The sequence below is a fragment of the Lepisma saccharinum genome, chromosome 15 (genome assembly GCF_977018435.1).
Source record: "Lepisma saccharinum chromosome 15, izLepSacc3.1, whole genome shotgun sequence".
Classification (NCBI taxonomy): Eukaryota; Metazoa; Arthropoda; class Insecta; order Zygentoma; family Lepismatidae; genus Lepisma; species Lepisma saccharinum.
Window position 1 is genome coordinate 8486542 of NC_139243.1, and position 18050 is coordinate 8504591.

The 18050-nt window shown below is 37.7% G+C and overlaps 1 protein-coding gene across 3 annotated transcripts in view; it reads left to right on the plus strand.

Annotated features, from left to right (window-relative positions):
• Positions 1-17562, plus strand: part of LOC145999560 (ecto-NOX disulfide-thiol exchanger 2-like) — a 59027-nt gene extending 41465 nt beyond the window's left edge. For all 3 annotated transcript variants that reach the window (XM_083136567.1, XM_083136570.1, XM_083136568.1), the window contains 4 exons: positions 2986-3126; positions 4800-4940; positions 7304-7502; positions 14195-17562. In XM_083136567.1, the coding sequence (XP_082992693.1) occupies positions 2986-3126; positions 4800-4940; positions 7304-7502; positions 14195-14409 (696 nt within the window). In that variant the 3' untranslated portion in view covers positions 14410-17562. The remainder of the gene's footprint in view (positions 1-2985; positions 3127-4799; positions 4941-7303; positions 7503-14194) is intronic.
• Positions 17563-18050: the final 488 nt, after the last annotated feature.

Here is an 18050-nt window from a genome sequence, read left to right on the forward strand (position 1 = left end):
GATTTGTATTCACTCCATCTAATCATCATTCATCCTTTTTCACCTAAAGATTGAGAAGAGCATCATCAAATTATGAAAATACAGATATTAAAATTAGGTGTTTAGAAGTGAAAACTGTATAAACAGTCATTGAGTATTTTCGGCTTGTTCCCACATCTGTCAGTGTTTGGTCATTCTAATGTACCACGTAACAAGCACATGGAGCATTTCTTCCAGTGTTGAGGTATAGAATGTATGGAGCCTTTTGTTCACAGTGATTCTGTACAAATTTCAGATTTAAATGAAATAAATAGGAAGTGACTATTTTGTCATGTGTAGGTAGAACATTGTTGTTACAATGAAACTCTAATTTCATGTTCTCAAATTTTACATTTTTCTTACTTATACATCCTCTCACTTTACATGTTCCTCTGCCACAGTAATCCCCCCCAATGTATAATGAAGAACCATTGTATACTTCAAGAGAACTTGATACCCTGAGAGAATCTTTTCATCATTCGTTGCCATTCATTGTAAATAATATTAGGTATGTGACTACTTCATTCATAGCTCTATTAATATTGCTTATATAGTCTCCAATTATGTTCCTATGTCAGTTATCCTGTTTTGCTAAAATTTCTAAATCCACAAGCCCATCACAGACATAGGGACATCCATTAATTCAAAAAGTGAACGAGTCCTCCATGCTCTTTATAAAAGAATGTTTGTAAATTTGTAGAATCTTCATACACAGTTATTAATTTTATGACAAAATAGTAAAAAATAAATATTGTAGTATCTAGGTGCTTAGTGTACAGTCACGGACATTTCTGGGTTTTGGCAATCACATTGACAATGAAATTGTTACAACCCAGAATTGTCTGTGACTGTACAAATACATTTCCTTATTGCAGCTGGCCTACATGAAATAGTGCTGCCCGGTAATGAGTTTCGGCATTTGTTGTACCAAAAATTACATGGATACCCATCCGGCCATAGCTTTCAATGTGATGTGAACAAAATAATTTTCTTTCTTTCTGACCCATGCCTTTCTACGTGGATGTATTAGACACTCAACTCAAACTACAGCTGCCCAATATTGAGCTTTAAATATTGGGTTTTTATATCTGTTGCATACTGAAAAATTATGATATACTGAAGATACTGGGCATACGGAAATTAGGGATGGGACAGGTCAATAATTGGTATTCTATCGGTATCGGCAGATATAGGTATGTACGAGGGTAAATCTAAAAGTATAGGCAACTTTCACATAACATCTTTATTTCCACACAAGAAGAAGAACTACACATATCACTTTTCCACCCGCATGGCAAAGCACTTTTGGTATCATGCAATCAGGTTCTGTATCCCGTCCACGAAGAAAGTTTTTGGTTGCTCACGAAGCCACGTCTGCACCGCCTGCTGGACCTCGTCATCTGACTTGAACCGACGACCATGCAGCAGCTCCTTCAAAGTGCCGAAGATGTGGTAATCCAATGGCGGAGGATGGGGAAGCAACTCAAAGCCAAGCCTGTGCACAGTGTCTATGAGAGTGCTGTATGAGACCTGGCATTATATCGTGGAGTACGAGCACCCCCCGGAGACATAAAAGAACACAGGTGCATTCGTGGAGTGGTGCGTCCATGAGTGTGACCTTTTTGCTCTTCGACACTCGACTGAATGGGGCAGTGATGGATACTCCTACTTCCACGTCACTCCAAGTATACACGTGGTGACATCAGACACACCCAGTCTTCGTTTATTCCTGCGAAAACACAGAATTGTCTTTAGTTTTTGATTTACCCTCGTATATTGATTTATTGGTACATTTGCCAATCAGATATATCTGTAAATAGCTTGCAATTTAGTGCAGTACTGTGCCATTTTGGTATAATTTAATGGATTCCATACATTTTCAAAAAGTAAATGTCTAAATATAGATAAAGGGAAAGGTACCCCTGTACACATGCACACATGCCATTAAGACATATGTGTGATGTGGAGGTAGAGCTCCACATATTCTTCATCTCAGCCATAGTTACGATGATGTGATCAACATCATGCCTGGCCACAGCCATGCAGAAACAAGGAAATGACTGGAAAATTTCCTGGTTCAGATCACCTGTGTTGGGATTCGAACCTGAGTCTTCTGTGTGGCAGCCAGATGCTCTACTAACTGAGCTACTGTGGCTTAAATATCTAAATATGCAGCTTTTTTGGCATTGCATAAGCTTGGTTCATCTGGTATAGTGGAACCACAAGCAAAAAAACCTGCACAGACCCTCGACTCCTGTGCACCGTACCCCCACCTGGAGGGGAGGGGCAGAGTGGAGCATGCTTTCTTATGGCCAGAGCTGAACGGAAGAAGGGAAAGCTGAGCGCAGACTTTTCATTGAAGGTTCTTTTCCGTGTTGTCACCCTGTATCATGCAGTTATTAAGAATGTCAGTGAACCATTTAGAGTCTTACGTTGGTTAAGTAGAATATTGGTTATCAATATAGGCCAAAATTTCATATCAGTCCATCCCTACTGAAAATTCTCAAGGTACCTGTTTTCAATATATCAATATTTCAGCATTGCCACATAGTATTTTCAAATACCGGTATAATAGTTGGTGTATGACTACTTTAAATGGTCCTGTCCCCGCATTATGCTAAATCATATATACAAAGGGAAATATACTGTCTTTGCCCCCCCAGTTTTGGCACCTTGCCCCCCTGGTTTTGGAACCCAATCACCACCACTGGGTCCTGATATGTCATAAACCATACTAATAGCTTAAGCAGAGTAAAATTGATTGAAGTCTGCCAATTATACACTAAAACAACTTGTTTTATTGTGTTTGCTTTCGATTGCTTGTAGCTGTTAAATAATTGCATGGGTAGTGCGTCTCAGTTCCTTGCTGTTTTAGAACCAAAAGCGATAACTTTTGAATGGAATTGCAGCCAAAGTTTGGAGTGTTTGTGAGGCTGCCTTTTCACACAGTTCTTTTGCTTACTTCAGGAGATAAAGAACATGCAGCTGGAGGAGGCTTTGAACGAGAGAGCAGACGAGGAGATGGAAGTGTCGGATTCTGAGGAGGAGATGAATATTCCAAGGAAGAAACCTCGGATGGAAGACGATAAAGGAATTGGTGCTCTCAAGGTAAATATTTTTTTAGATGCTCTCAAACTTTACCACTTGGGAGGTTTTTAGGTGCAGTTATGTACGAAAACAAACTGTAGATGGAAAACTACTTATCGTGGGGAGTTGAAGTTTATTGGTGTGTATAGTGTAGTTAAAATACATAGTTAAGTCAGTAAGTTGGTCAAAAAGATTTATTTAAAAATACTAAGTCAGTAAGTTGGTCAAAAACGTTTATAAATACTAAGTGAGATACTGACTTGAAAACCATTTTTGTTTTCAACATAATCCCCATGAACATTGATACACTTATCCATTGCTTTATCAGTCCCCAAAAACCTGCTGCATAAACTTCTCTGGGCTGCTGTCCCTGTCACACTCGCATCTCACGTTCAACATCATCATCATCATCATCATCCGTGAAATGGTTGCCGCCACCGTGCACACACTTTTCGGAAAATGAAATGACCATGCATTATGCTGTAGGCTAAACCATGAGAACACCCTATTGCAGTTGCTGTCTATCGTCACTCGCCTGTCAACTCGAATCATCTCCTCCACCCGGACCATCTCCACGTACAGCCCTTTAGTACGGTCGAAATTTTTAAACAGCTGTCCACGCGTGTGTCTGCTATCTGCTAACTGAATATCATCAAGCTGGATGGTGCTGCCACCTAATGACACCTTTTGAAACTACTCACTACTATTTTCAGCTATCCCACATCAGTTTGTGACCTATATACTGACTGTCCCTCGTATAAAGAACCAAAAACAAAATAGAAATTTTAACAAATTTTATTCATTTGGCAAGTCTCTATGCACCAAATCTTAAGTGCATTCATATGAAAATGGCATGTCAATAATTACATCCTGTGAAAATCCTTGCCGTTTCACCCAGAATACATCAAACGTCAACATTCTGTGACAAGCCGTTCTCATTCGGTGATTTTTTATGTATATATTAGGGCTGAACTGGTACTGATGCCAAAGTATCAGTTCGATTTTATGTAGTGGTACCAGTCAATGCTTTTCTGGCATTTTGGTCTTTTTTAGGGTCTGCAAAAATACCATACCTCGAAATTATGCAAAATTTGAAGTTTCCAGTAATTTCTCACTATTCTGTGAAAACAGTATTTTGTGAATGCATACCAAGTATTTTAACATTGTAATGTGACTATTGAATATTTTAAAGCAAAACTCTGGTAAATTGATGCATTTTGTTGCAAGAATGTATGTATATTACTGAATTTTAGCACCATTTACTAAAGGCACAGACTGCATTTCATAAATAATTCATTTTTGAAAATCTTCATATTTGCAAAATGTGAATTGGAATGAAATACATGCATGTCTAAGGATAAATGTCAAAATTCGAGATGTGTAGAGTCAATATTTGATACTTGCCTGTTTTAATATGGGATCATATTTCATGCACATCAGGGGGAAAATCGACATTTTTACCATGGAACATGGCCTCCCCGATTCATCGTCACCTTTTAATCAAGGGATCCCAGGTTCGATACCCGGTGGAGGGTCAGTGGTTCGCACAATTGGTTCCATCTCATTTAAAATTTATAATATTGTGTGCACAACTTCATTTTAAAACTTAATATTTGTGTGTGTTTTCTGTTATTTTCATGTACATGTACCTAGTTTCTTCATATTTATGGGAAATGTTCATTTCTGGCTAACAGGAAGAAAATGACAGCTTGCGGTGTCAGCTAGAAGCGTACAAGAATGAAGTGGATCTTATTCGCTCAGACCTTGGTGCAGAAGTTGACCATAAAGACAAACAATTGAAATTGTTACAACAGACGCTACAGGGTATGCAGCAGGTAAAGTATCATGAGATATTCAAACATTATTATTTTTACTAATAACGTGAATGTGAATTGCAAGTAATGCATTTGGAAGGAAATTGTATAATTCAATAACTCGAGTATTATCATAACTTTAATTGAAGCAGTATTGTGTGAGATTGTACTGAAAAGGGGTGTTGCTAATTTTGGTGAACATTCCTAAGACCTCCAAATGTCAATCTCACTTCCATGTAGTTCACCCTGGACAGAATTTTGGAGACAAATAAGGCTCTGTTGTTTAATTTTCTCTCTCTCTCTCTCTCTCTCTCTCTCTCTCTCTCTCTCTCTCTCTCTCTCTCTCTCACTCTCTCTCTCTCTCTCTCTCTCTCTCTCTTTCTCTCTCTCTTGCTCTCTCTCTCTCTCTCTTGCTCTCTCTCTCTCTCTCGCTCTTGCTCTCTCACACACACACATCTTTTTAACTTTAAATTGAAATATTTCGGCGATCAGGCACATATCATACAGCGTTGGAAAGGTCTTGAGGGACTCTGTCACAGAAGATATTGCATGTTCATGTCAGGGTAAAAAAAAAACAATTGAAGTTGATGTAAAGAAAAAGTTTTATAGCCATTTTCTGAAAAACTGGTGTTTTAATTTTTTCAAAAAATCATCACGCACAACACTATTCCTCAATAACTGCATAAAATTTGAAAATGGGACGCCAATGGGATCCGGAGTTAGTTATGCTGCGACGAAGCAGATGATGGGAGTACATCGGCAACATCATCGATGTGTGTTGCACAGACTGGCTGGAAGCAGGTACAATTATGCCCGTTGCTCTACTGATTACTGATACAGTGGTTAGTTTGTAACTCCCAGAATTGTACAGCAATATTTTTTTTCATGAAGAGTGAAAAACATGTTTGTTTGATCTCTCCACTAAGCAGACTTATTAGTTTTGGGACAGGATTGTGGAGACCATGGGCATCCGGAAGGGAAGGGGGGTGCAAGGTGGGGCCGTGGCCCCCCTCTGGAAAATGAAAGTCAACCAAAAATTATGTATTTCACACATATAATATAATTTTAGCCACAATAATATGTTTTAATTATTGCATGAACACCATAAATCAAATTTAAGTAATGTTTTTTTTAGGAAACAACACACTTTTGGGGGAAAATGTGACTTGTTTGCCCCCCCCCCCCTTGGAAAAGATAATACCTTCCTTGCCCCTCCCTGGAAAAAATCCTGTGGACGTCCATGGTGGAGACTGCTTCCTTCTTTGATATTGTTTGACTATTTTGTAGTACTGGTTTATTGTTCCTTTGTATTGAGGGAATAAATAAGTATACATACTTAAGTAATGTGGCTGGACCTGAATGGTTTCCCTCAGCATTTATACTTTCAACTTTGTTTTCTAGAACCACATTAATGTTCTAAGATTGGAAAAATTACAATAATTCTGGTACAGTATTCAGGAGAATCTCTGTGTATACTGCATTCATTATTATCTAAAGATTTGTAGTACAAAATCAGCATATTCTACCAAGAAACCATAAAAAATTCCTAGAGAAAAGTGAATGCTCAAAACGAGATTCTAAATCAATTTAATTATTCAGAATTTATAACATTAGTGTAGTTTTTACAGTTGTTACAAGCATTTAAACTTTTAAAAATATTTCTACAAAACTACAAACAAATGTCTGATGAAGGGAGCATGTGTTCTCCCTAAACATTACATGAAACAACGTGTTAAATTATAACACCATTAAGCCTTGTTTCCATGATATGAAAAACTCAATATGCTGACCAAGGCAGAAATTTATTTTATTATAAAACATAAACTAAACGTAACGTTTCAACCTTCTAGCAAGGTCTTCTTCAAAACAGAACGATATATATACCCAAAATTTACTCCCCTCCAGTAAAAAAAAAAAAAAAAAAAAAAAATGTGGCCGTGGTAGCTCAGTTGGTAATGCGTCTGACTACCATGCTAAAGGTCCCAGGTTCGATCCCCGACCGGTTCAAATCCGGGAACTTTTCTAACGTTGGAAGCGGCCTTGGCGCCCACCCAGCATCGAATGACATGGGTACCTGGGGGAAACCCTGGAGGGTAAAGGCAGTCAGGGGCGTGATGCTGATCACATCACCCCCACTTACGGCCGGATCAAGAAAGTGTGGGGCGTTACCCCCCCACACCCCCTATATGCCTTCATGGCATGGTGCTAAGCACAGGGGAGCACTTCACTTTTTTTTTTTTATACCTCCACAGCCAGCATGCTATTTCAATAAACAGAGATTGTGAATATAAGTTTTCACTTTTGTCACAGAAGAAAAAATTAAAGAAGTTTATGTAATTCTACAACCACAATATTTTTAATCACTCCTTGTGTTTAACACACAGCAACTTCTTGAAGCCAAGCGACGGCAGGCAGAGGACGAGAGGAACACACGGGAACTGGAAGCCCGTCTGCGGGCTGCTGGGACTGTAGAGAGTAGTGACAAGTCAGGAGGTCAGAATGATGATGATGACAACAGAATAGACACAACAGATTCCTCTTCTCATGGGACTCGCATTACAGAGAAGGAGGCACGGCTTATTGGTAAGATTCTGTGCATCGATTTTCCTTACTGTTTAACTCACTACAACCAAACTCTGTGGTCTGAGAGTCCTTGTGAGAGCCAAGGCCTGCCAAGTAACTTTCTTTTGGGTCTTCTGAGATTATCCACCCCTTCAGCTCCATCCACATATTTCCAACATTTTCCATCCCACCCATACACCATATACCAAACACTGGTGAAAGTATATTTCTCTCGAAGGCATATTGTGTATTGTTTCCCCCCATCTGGCTACACTTTAGTACGACACCAATGCCATCTTATATCTATGTTACTATGCAGGGCATAACAAAAATATGGGGCAATACTCCTGAAGAGACAGAGTTAGAGAGGAAATATAGTTTATATCTATATGGGGAGAAATGTTGTGTTGAAATATAAAGTGCAGTGAACATCATCCTGCTGCTGAATCATTGATCACACTGCCTTACACTTTCAAAGGGTCATTTTACATTGACGGCACACATTGAACACTTCTATACTGACATAAAACTAAAAATAGTTTTGTATGCCCAACTTCGTATTGTTATTCCACCTGGTGATGAAAATTTCAAGTATTTTTTTTATAACCATTCACTTCTTTGTGGTCTCCATAGCCCCTCTAAGAAGTTTCACTGAAATCCGATGCTTCGAATGAGCTCCGGAGGGTTTTGAGTAGGGGAACTTAAATTATAACCTACTGGAGTTCAGGTCTTGATAGTTGGAAATTATACATTTCAGGATAATTTTTTCTTTCTTCTCTACACATGAGGAATCCATTCCTGAAGTATTGCCCTGTACTTTCATTACACCCTGTATATACAGACTCACATTTCATAGAATCCAGGGGGACAAATTAATACAGATGAAAATATAAACTCATAAAATGTTGTTGGTCTACCTTTAAGCCACATAGTATGCACTGTTCACCTGCAAAAGGTACGTTAGAGAAAATGGCTTCCATCGAAGACAGGAGAGTCCGGTAACAGCCCACATCCAGCCTGTAGTGAAATTCCTGCCAGATACGTTGCACATCTCAGTGGTTACTTTGACATCACATATCAAACATGAGTATGGCGAGGGTGATTTTTGCAGCTGGATAAATCCCAGAACTCTTCAAGCTGAAGCTTGCACAGAATTGTTCCCCCGTTTGTCCTCTAATTGTAGTTGGTATGTTGACTTTTCATTAACAGATGCAGCCCTTTCCTTAAATCAGTGTACCACTTACAAATTGCATTCCCACTGGATGGATACTAAACTTGGTTGTTGCACACAAATAAGAGGTTCGTGAACGTGGTAAAAGTTCTCCTATCTTCGATGGAAGCAATTTTCTGTAATTTGCTTCTGGCAGCAAACAGTATGTACTACTTACATGAAATTTAGAAGATTCACTTCTACGTTGCACAATTTAATGGTTCAATCCTATTAATTTCTAAGATCCACTGTCTTCATTCACAAAAGGGTACGGCATTTGATGCGGAAGTGCGAAATCTTCTAAATTTCACGTAAGTAATTGTAACCTTTAGTCCCCCGCCGTTCCATATGTGGAACAAAAAAAGTATATCCCTGTCAGCCGCGGTTGCATATATGGAACAAACAGCTTTAGATACAATTATTGAGGGTTTGCCACACTTATATTTGTATATTGAGGTTGAAACACTGACAGTTCGGTTCGGGAACATGTGTTTACGAAAATTCCAAATCCCCCCCCCCCATCCTTTCTCGGAATATGTCACGTGTTTGGGCTCGACACTTGTCAGACACAATGAATGCTTGGTATTTACGATGCTGTTTTCCTCCAAGCTTCCAACGCTGTGATTTAGTACTGATAAGGCACACATTCTTCTTTGTGTTTAGACCTGGTGATCCAGCCGAAAGTAGTGGCAGGGGGGGGGGTCAAGGAGAGGGTGTATTGGAAGAGGTTTGGCGGTGTCAGCTTTCTGTCGCCTCTATGTTAGAAATGCAATGAAGCTTGACGATAGCCAGAGGTGCCAGAAGCGTGAGTCTAAGAGACAAAGTAGACAGAAGTAGAGACAAAACAAAGGATTGCAAAGGCTCCCTTCACTCCTCTGCTAGGAAAAAGAGTTCGTATCATATAACAGCTCATCGATTTCCCTAACGCACAATCGTTTCCTAATGCAAATTGGCTAAAATTCGCTAGAGTTTTACGTTTTGCCTTATTATTCAAATTGTATTGCACCCACGAACATGAATCAAGTTTTATTCTGTTGCGGAAGGTCCATTCTTTAAAAAAAATCAAAAGTTCCGTGTTTCTCCCCAAAGTAGCTGGAGAAGAGGGGGCAAACTCCACATTTTCATGCTTTTTTCATTGAAATTCGGGGATGCAGCCCCTGCCCGTAACCCCCCCCCCCTGCAGTTGGGGCATCCAAATTTTAATTGGTTGCATGCACTGATGCTCTAGCTGCAAAACAAAAGTTATCCGAAGTAGATTGGTCCCATAGTGTCAGTTATAAAACAATTTTATGAATAATATGCAAATTGGCTAAAATTCGCTAGAGTTTTACGTTTTGCCTTATTATTCAAATTTTATTGCACCCACGAACATGAATCAAGTATCATTCTGTTGCGGAAGGTCCATTCTTTGAAAAAAAAGCAAAAGTTCCGGTTTTCTCCCCAAAGTAGTTGGAGAAGAGGGGGCAAACTCCTCATTTTTATGTTTTTTTCATTGAAATTCGGGGGATGCAGCCCCCGCCCGTAAACCCCTCCCCCCATGGTTGGGGCATCCAAATTTTACATGGTTGCATGCACCCATGTATTACCTGCAAAACAAAAGTTATCCGAAGTAGATTAGTCCCATAGTGCCAGAGTTATTACAATTTTTCTCCATTATGTATACGTAAGACTGCGCGGTGTACTAAAGGTTAAACCGCGTTTACCGCAACCATCATGAAGTATGTACTACGTTGCTTCAAGGGACCAACAAAATCTTTTTGAGCTTATAGTTCCATCTGTGAACCTGGATTCCATTAAAAGAGAGTAATATGTGTTTCAAATTGGGCAGGCATATCATTTATGCTAACCTTGTAGAGAAACTTTGTTTTTTACCATGTTTAGTGTTCTCTTCCATTTTTAATAATCCACCCTTCTGGCTCTTATCCTTTTTTTCATGTGTGTGTTTGTATATGTAATTTGATAAATTGAAAAACAAGAATCACATAAAAATTATTTGCTTACTGACTGCCTGCAAAAACATAACTTACACCTTGTTGGTGTTTATCTTTTGCAACTGACATTGTGTCCTTGTAGTTTTGACTATTGGAAAGGTGCATGTGCAATAGGTTGAAACATTGAGCAGATATCAGCCACTAAAAAAGGGAACGTTCTTACCGATACATATTAATTTTAAGATGAATGTGACTACACTGACAATTTGTAAAAATGTAGTTTGACTTGTTGGTTGATATTCTCTATTCCTGACAAATGGTTTATTCCATATTATATATGTATAAATAGTAAGCAAAATCTATTTTCTGTCACAAGGTTAAAAGACATGGGTGTGTCCCAAAGGTGCAAGACTGTACTTGAAGCGAACATACTTCAAGAATGGTCTCGCAGTTTAGTCTCGAAGCCCTCAGTCTTTCGAATTGCACTTTGACTGCAGTGCCAAATAACACGATCAGTAGATAAAATTAAGATCACTGATTTTCCTGTGTTATAAACACTTGCTATTCACTATAGAAATCACATAGCATTTTAAAAAGTTCTTATACTTATATTTTCACACATTAGAAGAACTATAACCAACATCTGACTGACTGACTTACAACTTTCATGATTTCAAACAAATGAACATCAAATCCACGAGTCAAGTATTCAAGCCTGCAGCAATGTGTACTCCATGCTATGGTCTTGATTGCTAGTTTAATTGGCGCTTTCGAACTGCACTATTCTGTTTCCAGCTTTAAAACGAAGTAGGTGTGGCCAATAAGTTACCGAAATTTGTATTAATGCACGCGGTGCCCACTTTCTATTCGCCAGCACTTGCCCCTCCCTCCCAGCGCACGTGTTAGCTTCAGTATCACTATTTTCCACAACGTTTCGAAACTAGAGTGACTTTTAAAGATGTGCAAATATTAGTTTTTAAAATGAACACTGTTGTAAATACGAGAGATGAAGAAAATATAATAAAATAGAGGTAAACACTTACCAACGATGTCAGTTCTCGTCAATGGTAATATACCATGTAAGAAGAATTCACACATCTGTCCGTTGTAGCGGAATGGTTATCACTGTGCGCTACGAAGCCAGAAGTCCCGAGTTTGAATCTTGGCCTGGGCATGGATGTTCTTTGTGAGTGTTATTTCATCAATTTCACCATATCATCACTCATCCTCGCGATTAGCCAAGTGTGGCAGAAATGCGAAGTAAAATAAACCAAATGAATCATGCAATAATTTAACCAGCGTAGAGAAACTCATATCCATGAGAAAAAAAAACATCCACTTTCCTGTTAACAGCAGCAAGTTCAAAATTGGCTAAAGTGTGCCATCCGCATTTTTGTGGGGTTTAATTTCCTTGCGGACCGCATAAATGCTTGTTTTTAAGACACCTGTTCAGAAGTTAATGATTCAACACAATACTCTGGATACACCGCAATTTTGGTATCTCCACTTGTTCAAAGTTTCAAATGTAAATGTTTTGTAACACTTGCTGTTGAAGCCACATCAACATTCAATGATACTTGCAACCTATAAACACTACGCAAAATCTCGAGAACCACAACACGGCAAGGTGGAGGATGAGGGCAGGTTTTGCAGGGTTGAGGGGAGGAAAGCTATAAATAGCCGTGTGCTTGAGGGTAACAGTGTTTCGGAAGATTCTTGACCACGAGAAGTAGTGTCTCCAACTATGTTATTTTTTCCCTTATGAATTAGATACAAGAAATGTGAAGGTCTTATTACGTACATGCATGTTGGAATATTAGTAAAACTTTGTAGTTGCGAAGTTGGCTATATAGCAGTTAGATACGATAACAGCTTTTGAATATTACCGAATTGTAACGATGTTTCTATAAAGGTCGGGTAGCAACACTGAATGGCACAGTTTGCCCATCTGTAGCGCCAGAAGCTTGTGTCCCCGCCCTCTACAAACTCCTTCTTGGAAGCAGTTGCCAGTGTATGCATCTGGCATTTTTCTTTCACAAGCTGGGGGAATTCAGGTTCCTGAAATCTGAGCATGTTTTATGTGGGAAGTAAAGGAAAGGAAGCATAGGTGGATTATTTAATAAATGCTTAAGTAACATTCCGTACGATTTTAAGCATCACTGGTTGTATTTGCACCAACCACTTTGGCTTTCTCAAAGGTTTCCCTACAATCTTTTGCAGTGTGTTGATTTTACTATTCTAGATAAAACGCATGAAGTTGAAAGTAGTGTGTGAATGTTTTTGGTATACCGGGTGGTCCATTTATAATGATAGTATGGAATATCGCATGTAGAATGCATCCAATCAAAAAATTGCACAGAATAAAAGTTTGATACTATTCAGGGGATGTCAATGCTGCAAAAATTTCGTCGCCGCCACCCACTCCTTAGGGGACCTCAAATGATAACTAATTTGTAGTAACATTGTTGTTCATATGAAATTGTTCCTTGAAACCAAAGAGTTCGAACAAATTAATATTATTTATTGTTACACAAAAACATTAATTGCAAACAATTTTCTTTTGCAGAATTCTTTGCAAACATTTTTTGAATAAAATTCGTTTATGCAATGTTCTCAACGGAAACCAAAACCGTTATTACATAAAGGAACAAAATGAATCTGAAACTACCAAATGTTTATAAATGTTCGAAGTTTGCAATTTTTTTACAAAATTTTTCAAACAAAAAATTCTTCTTTTTCAACACGGAATCCAAATATGTAAAACAAATGGGGGTGTTCCATTTGAAATTTCAAATTTACCCCCCCCCTAAGGGGTGGGTGGGGGTGACTTACCCCCTCAATAGCATCAAACTTTTATTCTGTGCAATTTTTCGATTGGATGCCTTCTGCATGCGATATTCCATACTATCATTATAAATGGACCACCCGGTATACATCAACACGTGTGTAATCTAGATATTCCCATGTCAGTCACTGTCAGTCTAAATCATGTTTTCGGATTCTGTCTAGTCCGGTGTTTCAAGATTATAGACTTTACTTAATATTGCGAATTTGCAACACTGCACAACACAGCGTGATGGACAAGTAGCGGGAATTTCGTTAATTTGAATGAGTGAATGTCACTGTAGGTGCTCTACTAAGGAATGGTTATGAATTCATAAGCAAGGATAAGGCTAGTAAATGCTTTGAACAGCATACAATGCTGTATTACTCTAGTTTCAAGACGGCATTGAATGGACTACCTATCAGGGTGCAAAAGGTCTGTGGAGGGACTACTGCCAGAATCCACCAATCCAGAATCCTGCACTGGCTTTCTCTAGAACACGTGCTTTTGTTTACATCCACTTCGTACTGAAAAAAATGGACTTAGGTGACGTCACTTCCGACAAGACCAGACTTCAAAGACTGCTTTTTGGATCTTTTGGACAAAGCCATTATTCTTGACTGTGAACTATTTATTTTTTTATCTGTTCTAAATTGTACAGATATTGTGTTTTTAAGAGTTTAACATGTTAAAATTTCATAACACAAATTGGCTAACCAACCAACATTTCGTAATTCATATTTTTCAGGACTCATCTCGACATTTCTGCACGTCCATCCATTTGGAGCTGGAGTTGATTACATTTGGTCGTACTTGCAAAAGGTTGAGCCCACGTTGCGACCCAGTGACGTTGAGGGCCTTATGTCAAAGTTCCCAGCTGTTTTCCGCCAGGAGCTCTCTGGCATAGGGGCTAACATGGAGAGGAAGTGGCTATTTGCTGGATTCCAGAACTCTTCTAGTTAACAAAGAAAACTTTCCTGTCTTTCAACAAAATAAGTGCAAACTATTTTTCTCGTTAGAATGCTATATTTATTATGCGAGTGTAAGATGTATGCTGCAGTAGAACTTGCCACGTTGTTAGTGTCGACATTCAGGTGTTTGTTTTACTTTTTTGGTCGGAAAGGTGAAGCACTGTAATGTTTTGTTTTTGTTGTAATTCTTCTTTCATCTTTAATGTTTAAGTTTAGTGCCATACTAAGGAATAGCTTTCTTTTTCATCCATTCTCTTATCTCTGTGTGAGTGTTTTTGTGTGTGTGTGTGTGTGTGTGTGTGTGTGTGTGAGTGGTCATTTCTCTGAAGTATACCAGTTAATTTTATGGTTCATATCTGCTATGTTACAAGAGGTAGTTTTCATTTCATGCTAAATTTCACAAACCAGACTGAAAAATGATCCTAATGCTCATTGTTGCAGACTGTGTAGTATATTGCAAATGAAAATAAACATTTTGCAGAAAAGATGATTATAAAAAAGAAAGGAAACTGGAAACTAAGTCAGAAATACTATATTTTCTTGTTACCTGGGATAAATTTGTGCATCACTTTTAAATGTCATGGAATAAACATCGAAATTCCTTGTTTATAATTAATTTTGACAAGGAAAGGATATAAGTTGTAACATTTAAATTTCTGTACTGTATGTTTATCAATCATCATCATCATTTCCTGCCTCTGGCTGGAATATTATTTTAAATACGTATTATTTACATCACATGGTTTTACAGAGCAATTAATATATCTGTTTATACAATTTATATGTTACTTGCCACAGTGGCTTAAATCATTTTCTTTTTCTTTAAAAATAGTGCTGTCAGTCATCTTTCACTACATCAGTATTCTCCATTTTACAGACTATTCCATTTTGATGTTACATAATTTGCTATCAGAAGCTCTTTCAAGAACGTATCACATCTATTTTTAGATCACAAAATTTAAACTAGAAAGACTAACTAAAATTTATTTTAGAATGGTTTAAAAAAAGAGCATGATTCTTCCCAGGTTCAACTTTAATTATAAAAGATGAAATTGTGCTTTTTTCATTGTTATTTCACGATGGAAAACGTATAACGTCGAAGAGGTTGAGAGAATATTAAGGCAACGAAGATACTTTTAACTTGGCAGTAATTTTAATATTGTGAAAAATAACAGGCTTAAGGAAGGTAAATACAGCGACTCATATTATTTTTGTGGCTTCATGGACAATTTTTAAGCATTATGTTTTTTTCCAACATAAATATCCTTTAGTACTGAGAAGTAAGCAGTTGAGGAAAGAACTCTGAATCAATTTGTAGGTTGTCTTCATTGTGCTGACTAGACAGAATCATTTGAAAGTAACATTTTTATTTTTTATACAAAAAAAATTGTATAGCAATAAGATATTGTGATTGTTTTGTCAGTTCTGAGCAAGTTTCTCTGCATTGTCATGCTAAGGAAACATTTTTTGTGCAATACTTTTTACTCTACCAGCATTTCCCAAACTATAGAAGAATGCCATACAGTCTCTAGAAATGTACAGTGTTTATCTACATAGCTACTTAGATAAATCTAGGCTCTTTTTGGTTATACAGTGGAACCTTGATTTTACATTTTTCCCACATTATATGCTGTCGTGATGGTCCCAACATAGCAATAGCAAAATGTTATAAATTTTTTTCAGTTTGGTCCTTCGAAAAACCTAAAATTGAGGTTATACTGTAATAATTATTTTAATTCTAAAGATTAAAAATTGCTTATACAGTAAAACCTCGTTAATCCAGACTAATGGGGGATAAGTTGACTGGGTTAATGAAAGTCCGGATTAACTGACATAACCTAAAGGAACAGTAGAAAGTGCATTAAAACTCCGTTTGTAGCAACAAAACACATTTATTATGGTGTATTTAAAGGGCATAGGCCTAAATACACTATACAGTACAGTACAAAGTCTGCGGGAAACAGAATTTCATCAGTGGTTGACTGCCTTTTCTTTGGGAACTTCTTTTCTTGACCCTTAGCCACATTTCATTCTGCTTTTTTGTGCCTTTTGCCTATCCGAATTAAGCGAAGTCCAGCTTATCGGGGTCCGGAATAATGAGGTGTTACTGTACTTCAATGCACATCGCATCCAGTTTACATTAGTCTGTCACCGGGGTCCCATGAGTGAATTTTTGTTGCTGTGACTTGCAAGTATTTGATGATGTGTACGCAAGCAACAAATTCCTAACCCAATCCCCACCATTTGGCAAATATTCATTACCACCAACAGTGACCCAACTTCTTATTCGTGTTGCAACCAAGATGGAACATAATGCAATTACAAAAATCATTGCTTCCATATGTGGAATTTTCTAATCACTGGAACCTGCGATAAAAAAGTTGCTCATGCACCCGTAGCCTAATACTTCTATAAGTATTCTGGCAGCCATAGAAATCTGCAAGAAATATATTTTTAAAAGTTAAAGAAGAAAGTTTGTTTGAAGCTTGATGCCGTGTTTTTTTGTCGCACTGTGTGTCTGCTTGAGGGACCAACAAATGAGTATGCAATGCATCACACCATTACTTATTTTGTGAAAATATATACATAGCATACAAGAAATGTGTGTTTCATCACAGTACACTAATATGGTGTACAAAATTACACATAATATTCGACGATTGGTAATATTTCACTATCAAATTTCTGGCATATCTTACAACCATCATAAGAACATGCATTAAATGCATCAATGTCTATATGTTGTGTATGTGCAATTAATTTTTAGAATTTCAAGCAAGAACTAAGAAAATAGTGCCATAAATTACTAGAGAAAAGGACGAAACTATTAATAAGTGTTCAAGCTGCTGCTTGTTTTAACTATATTTTAATCCGCGTTGTTCCCCATTGAAGTTACGTAAATTATACCATGAATAAATAAGTGTAATTCTTATTTTTAGAATCCTGGTAATACTTTTTTAATAGAAATGACATTAGGAAAAAACATCTTTTGCTTCCCGAGTATTTTTTGTAGCTTTGTGCATTTCTTACTGTTCTTGTATAGTACAAATGTTTCCTGTATGTGAGTGACCAGTAGTGAGAGAAAATAATTGAGTGTCTTTTGACAAATTTTTATTCATGTTATTAAATGTTGAATACTGCAAAGAAAACTGAAATAAAATTAGTGTTTCATTTGCTTTTTTTTTTCTTTGTGAATTGCATCCATGTGAATTATTTTTTTTCTTTCAGCATGGCAAAATTCGTTTTATGGTGATTGTGAATCAGAGGATGGCCATAAATTATTCAGTGCATTTCAACGATGAACAGTATAAGTTTATATACAGAAGGTTGTTCGCTTTATATCCGACCATTTTCGATTTGGTGCTGCCACCTGGCGTATCATGCTGGAACTATGGATCTGCTGGCGGGAGCAGTGTTGTGTCTGACCTTGTAGGTGCGTGAGTGTTGGTAGTGAATGTTATCAAATGGCGCCAAAAATCAACCGGTATTGGGAGGGTTACGTAATGGCCCTTTTCCATGCTAAGTTTTCGTACGTACGCATTGTGAAACTGTCGGGAGAATGGGTTAATACTCGGGGTGACTACTGCGAAAGCTATTGTGGCCCGTTGCACACAACAGGCTCTCCTTGCAAAA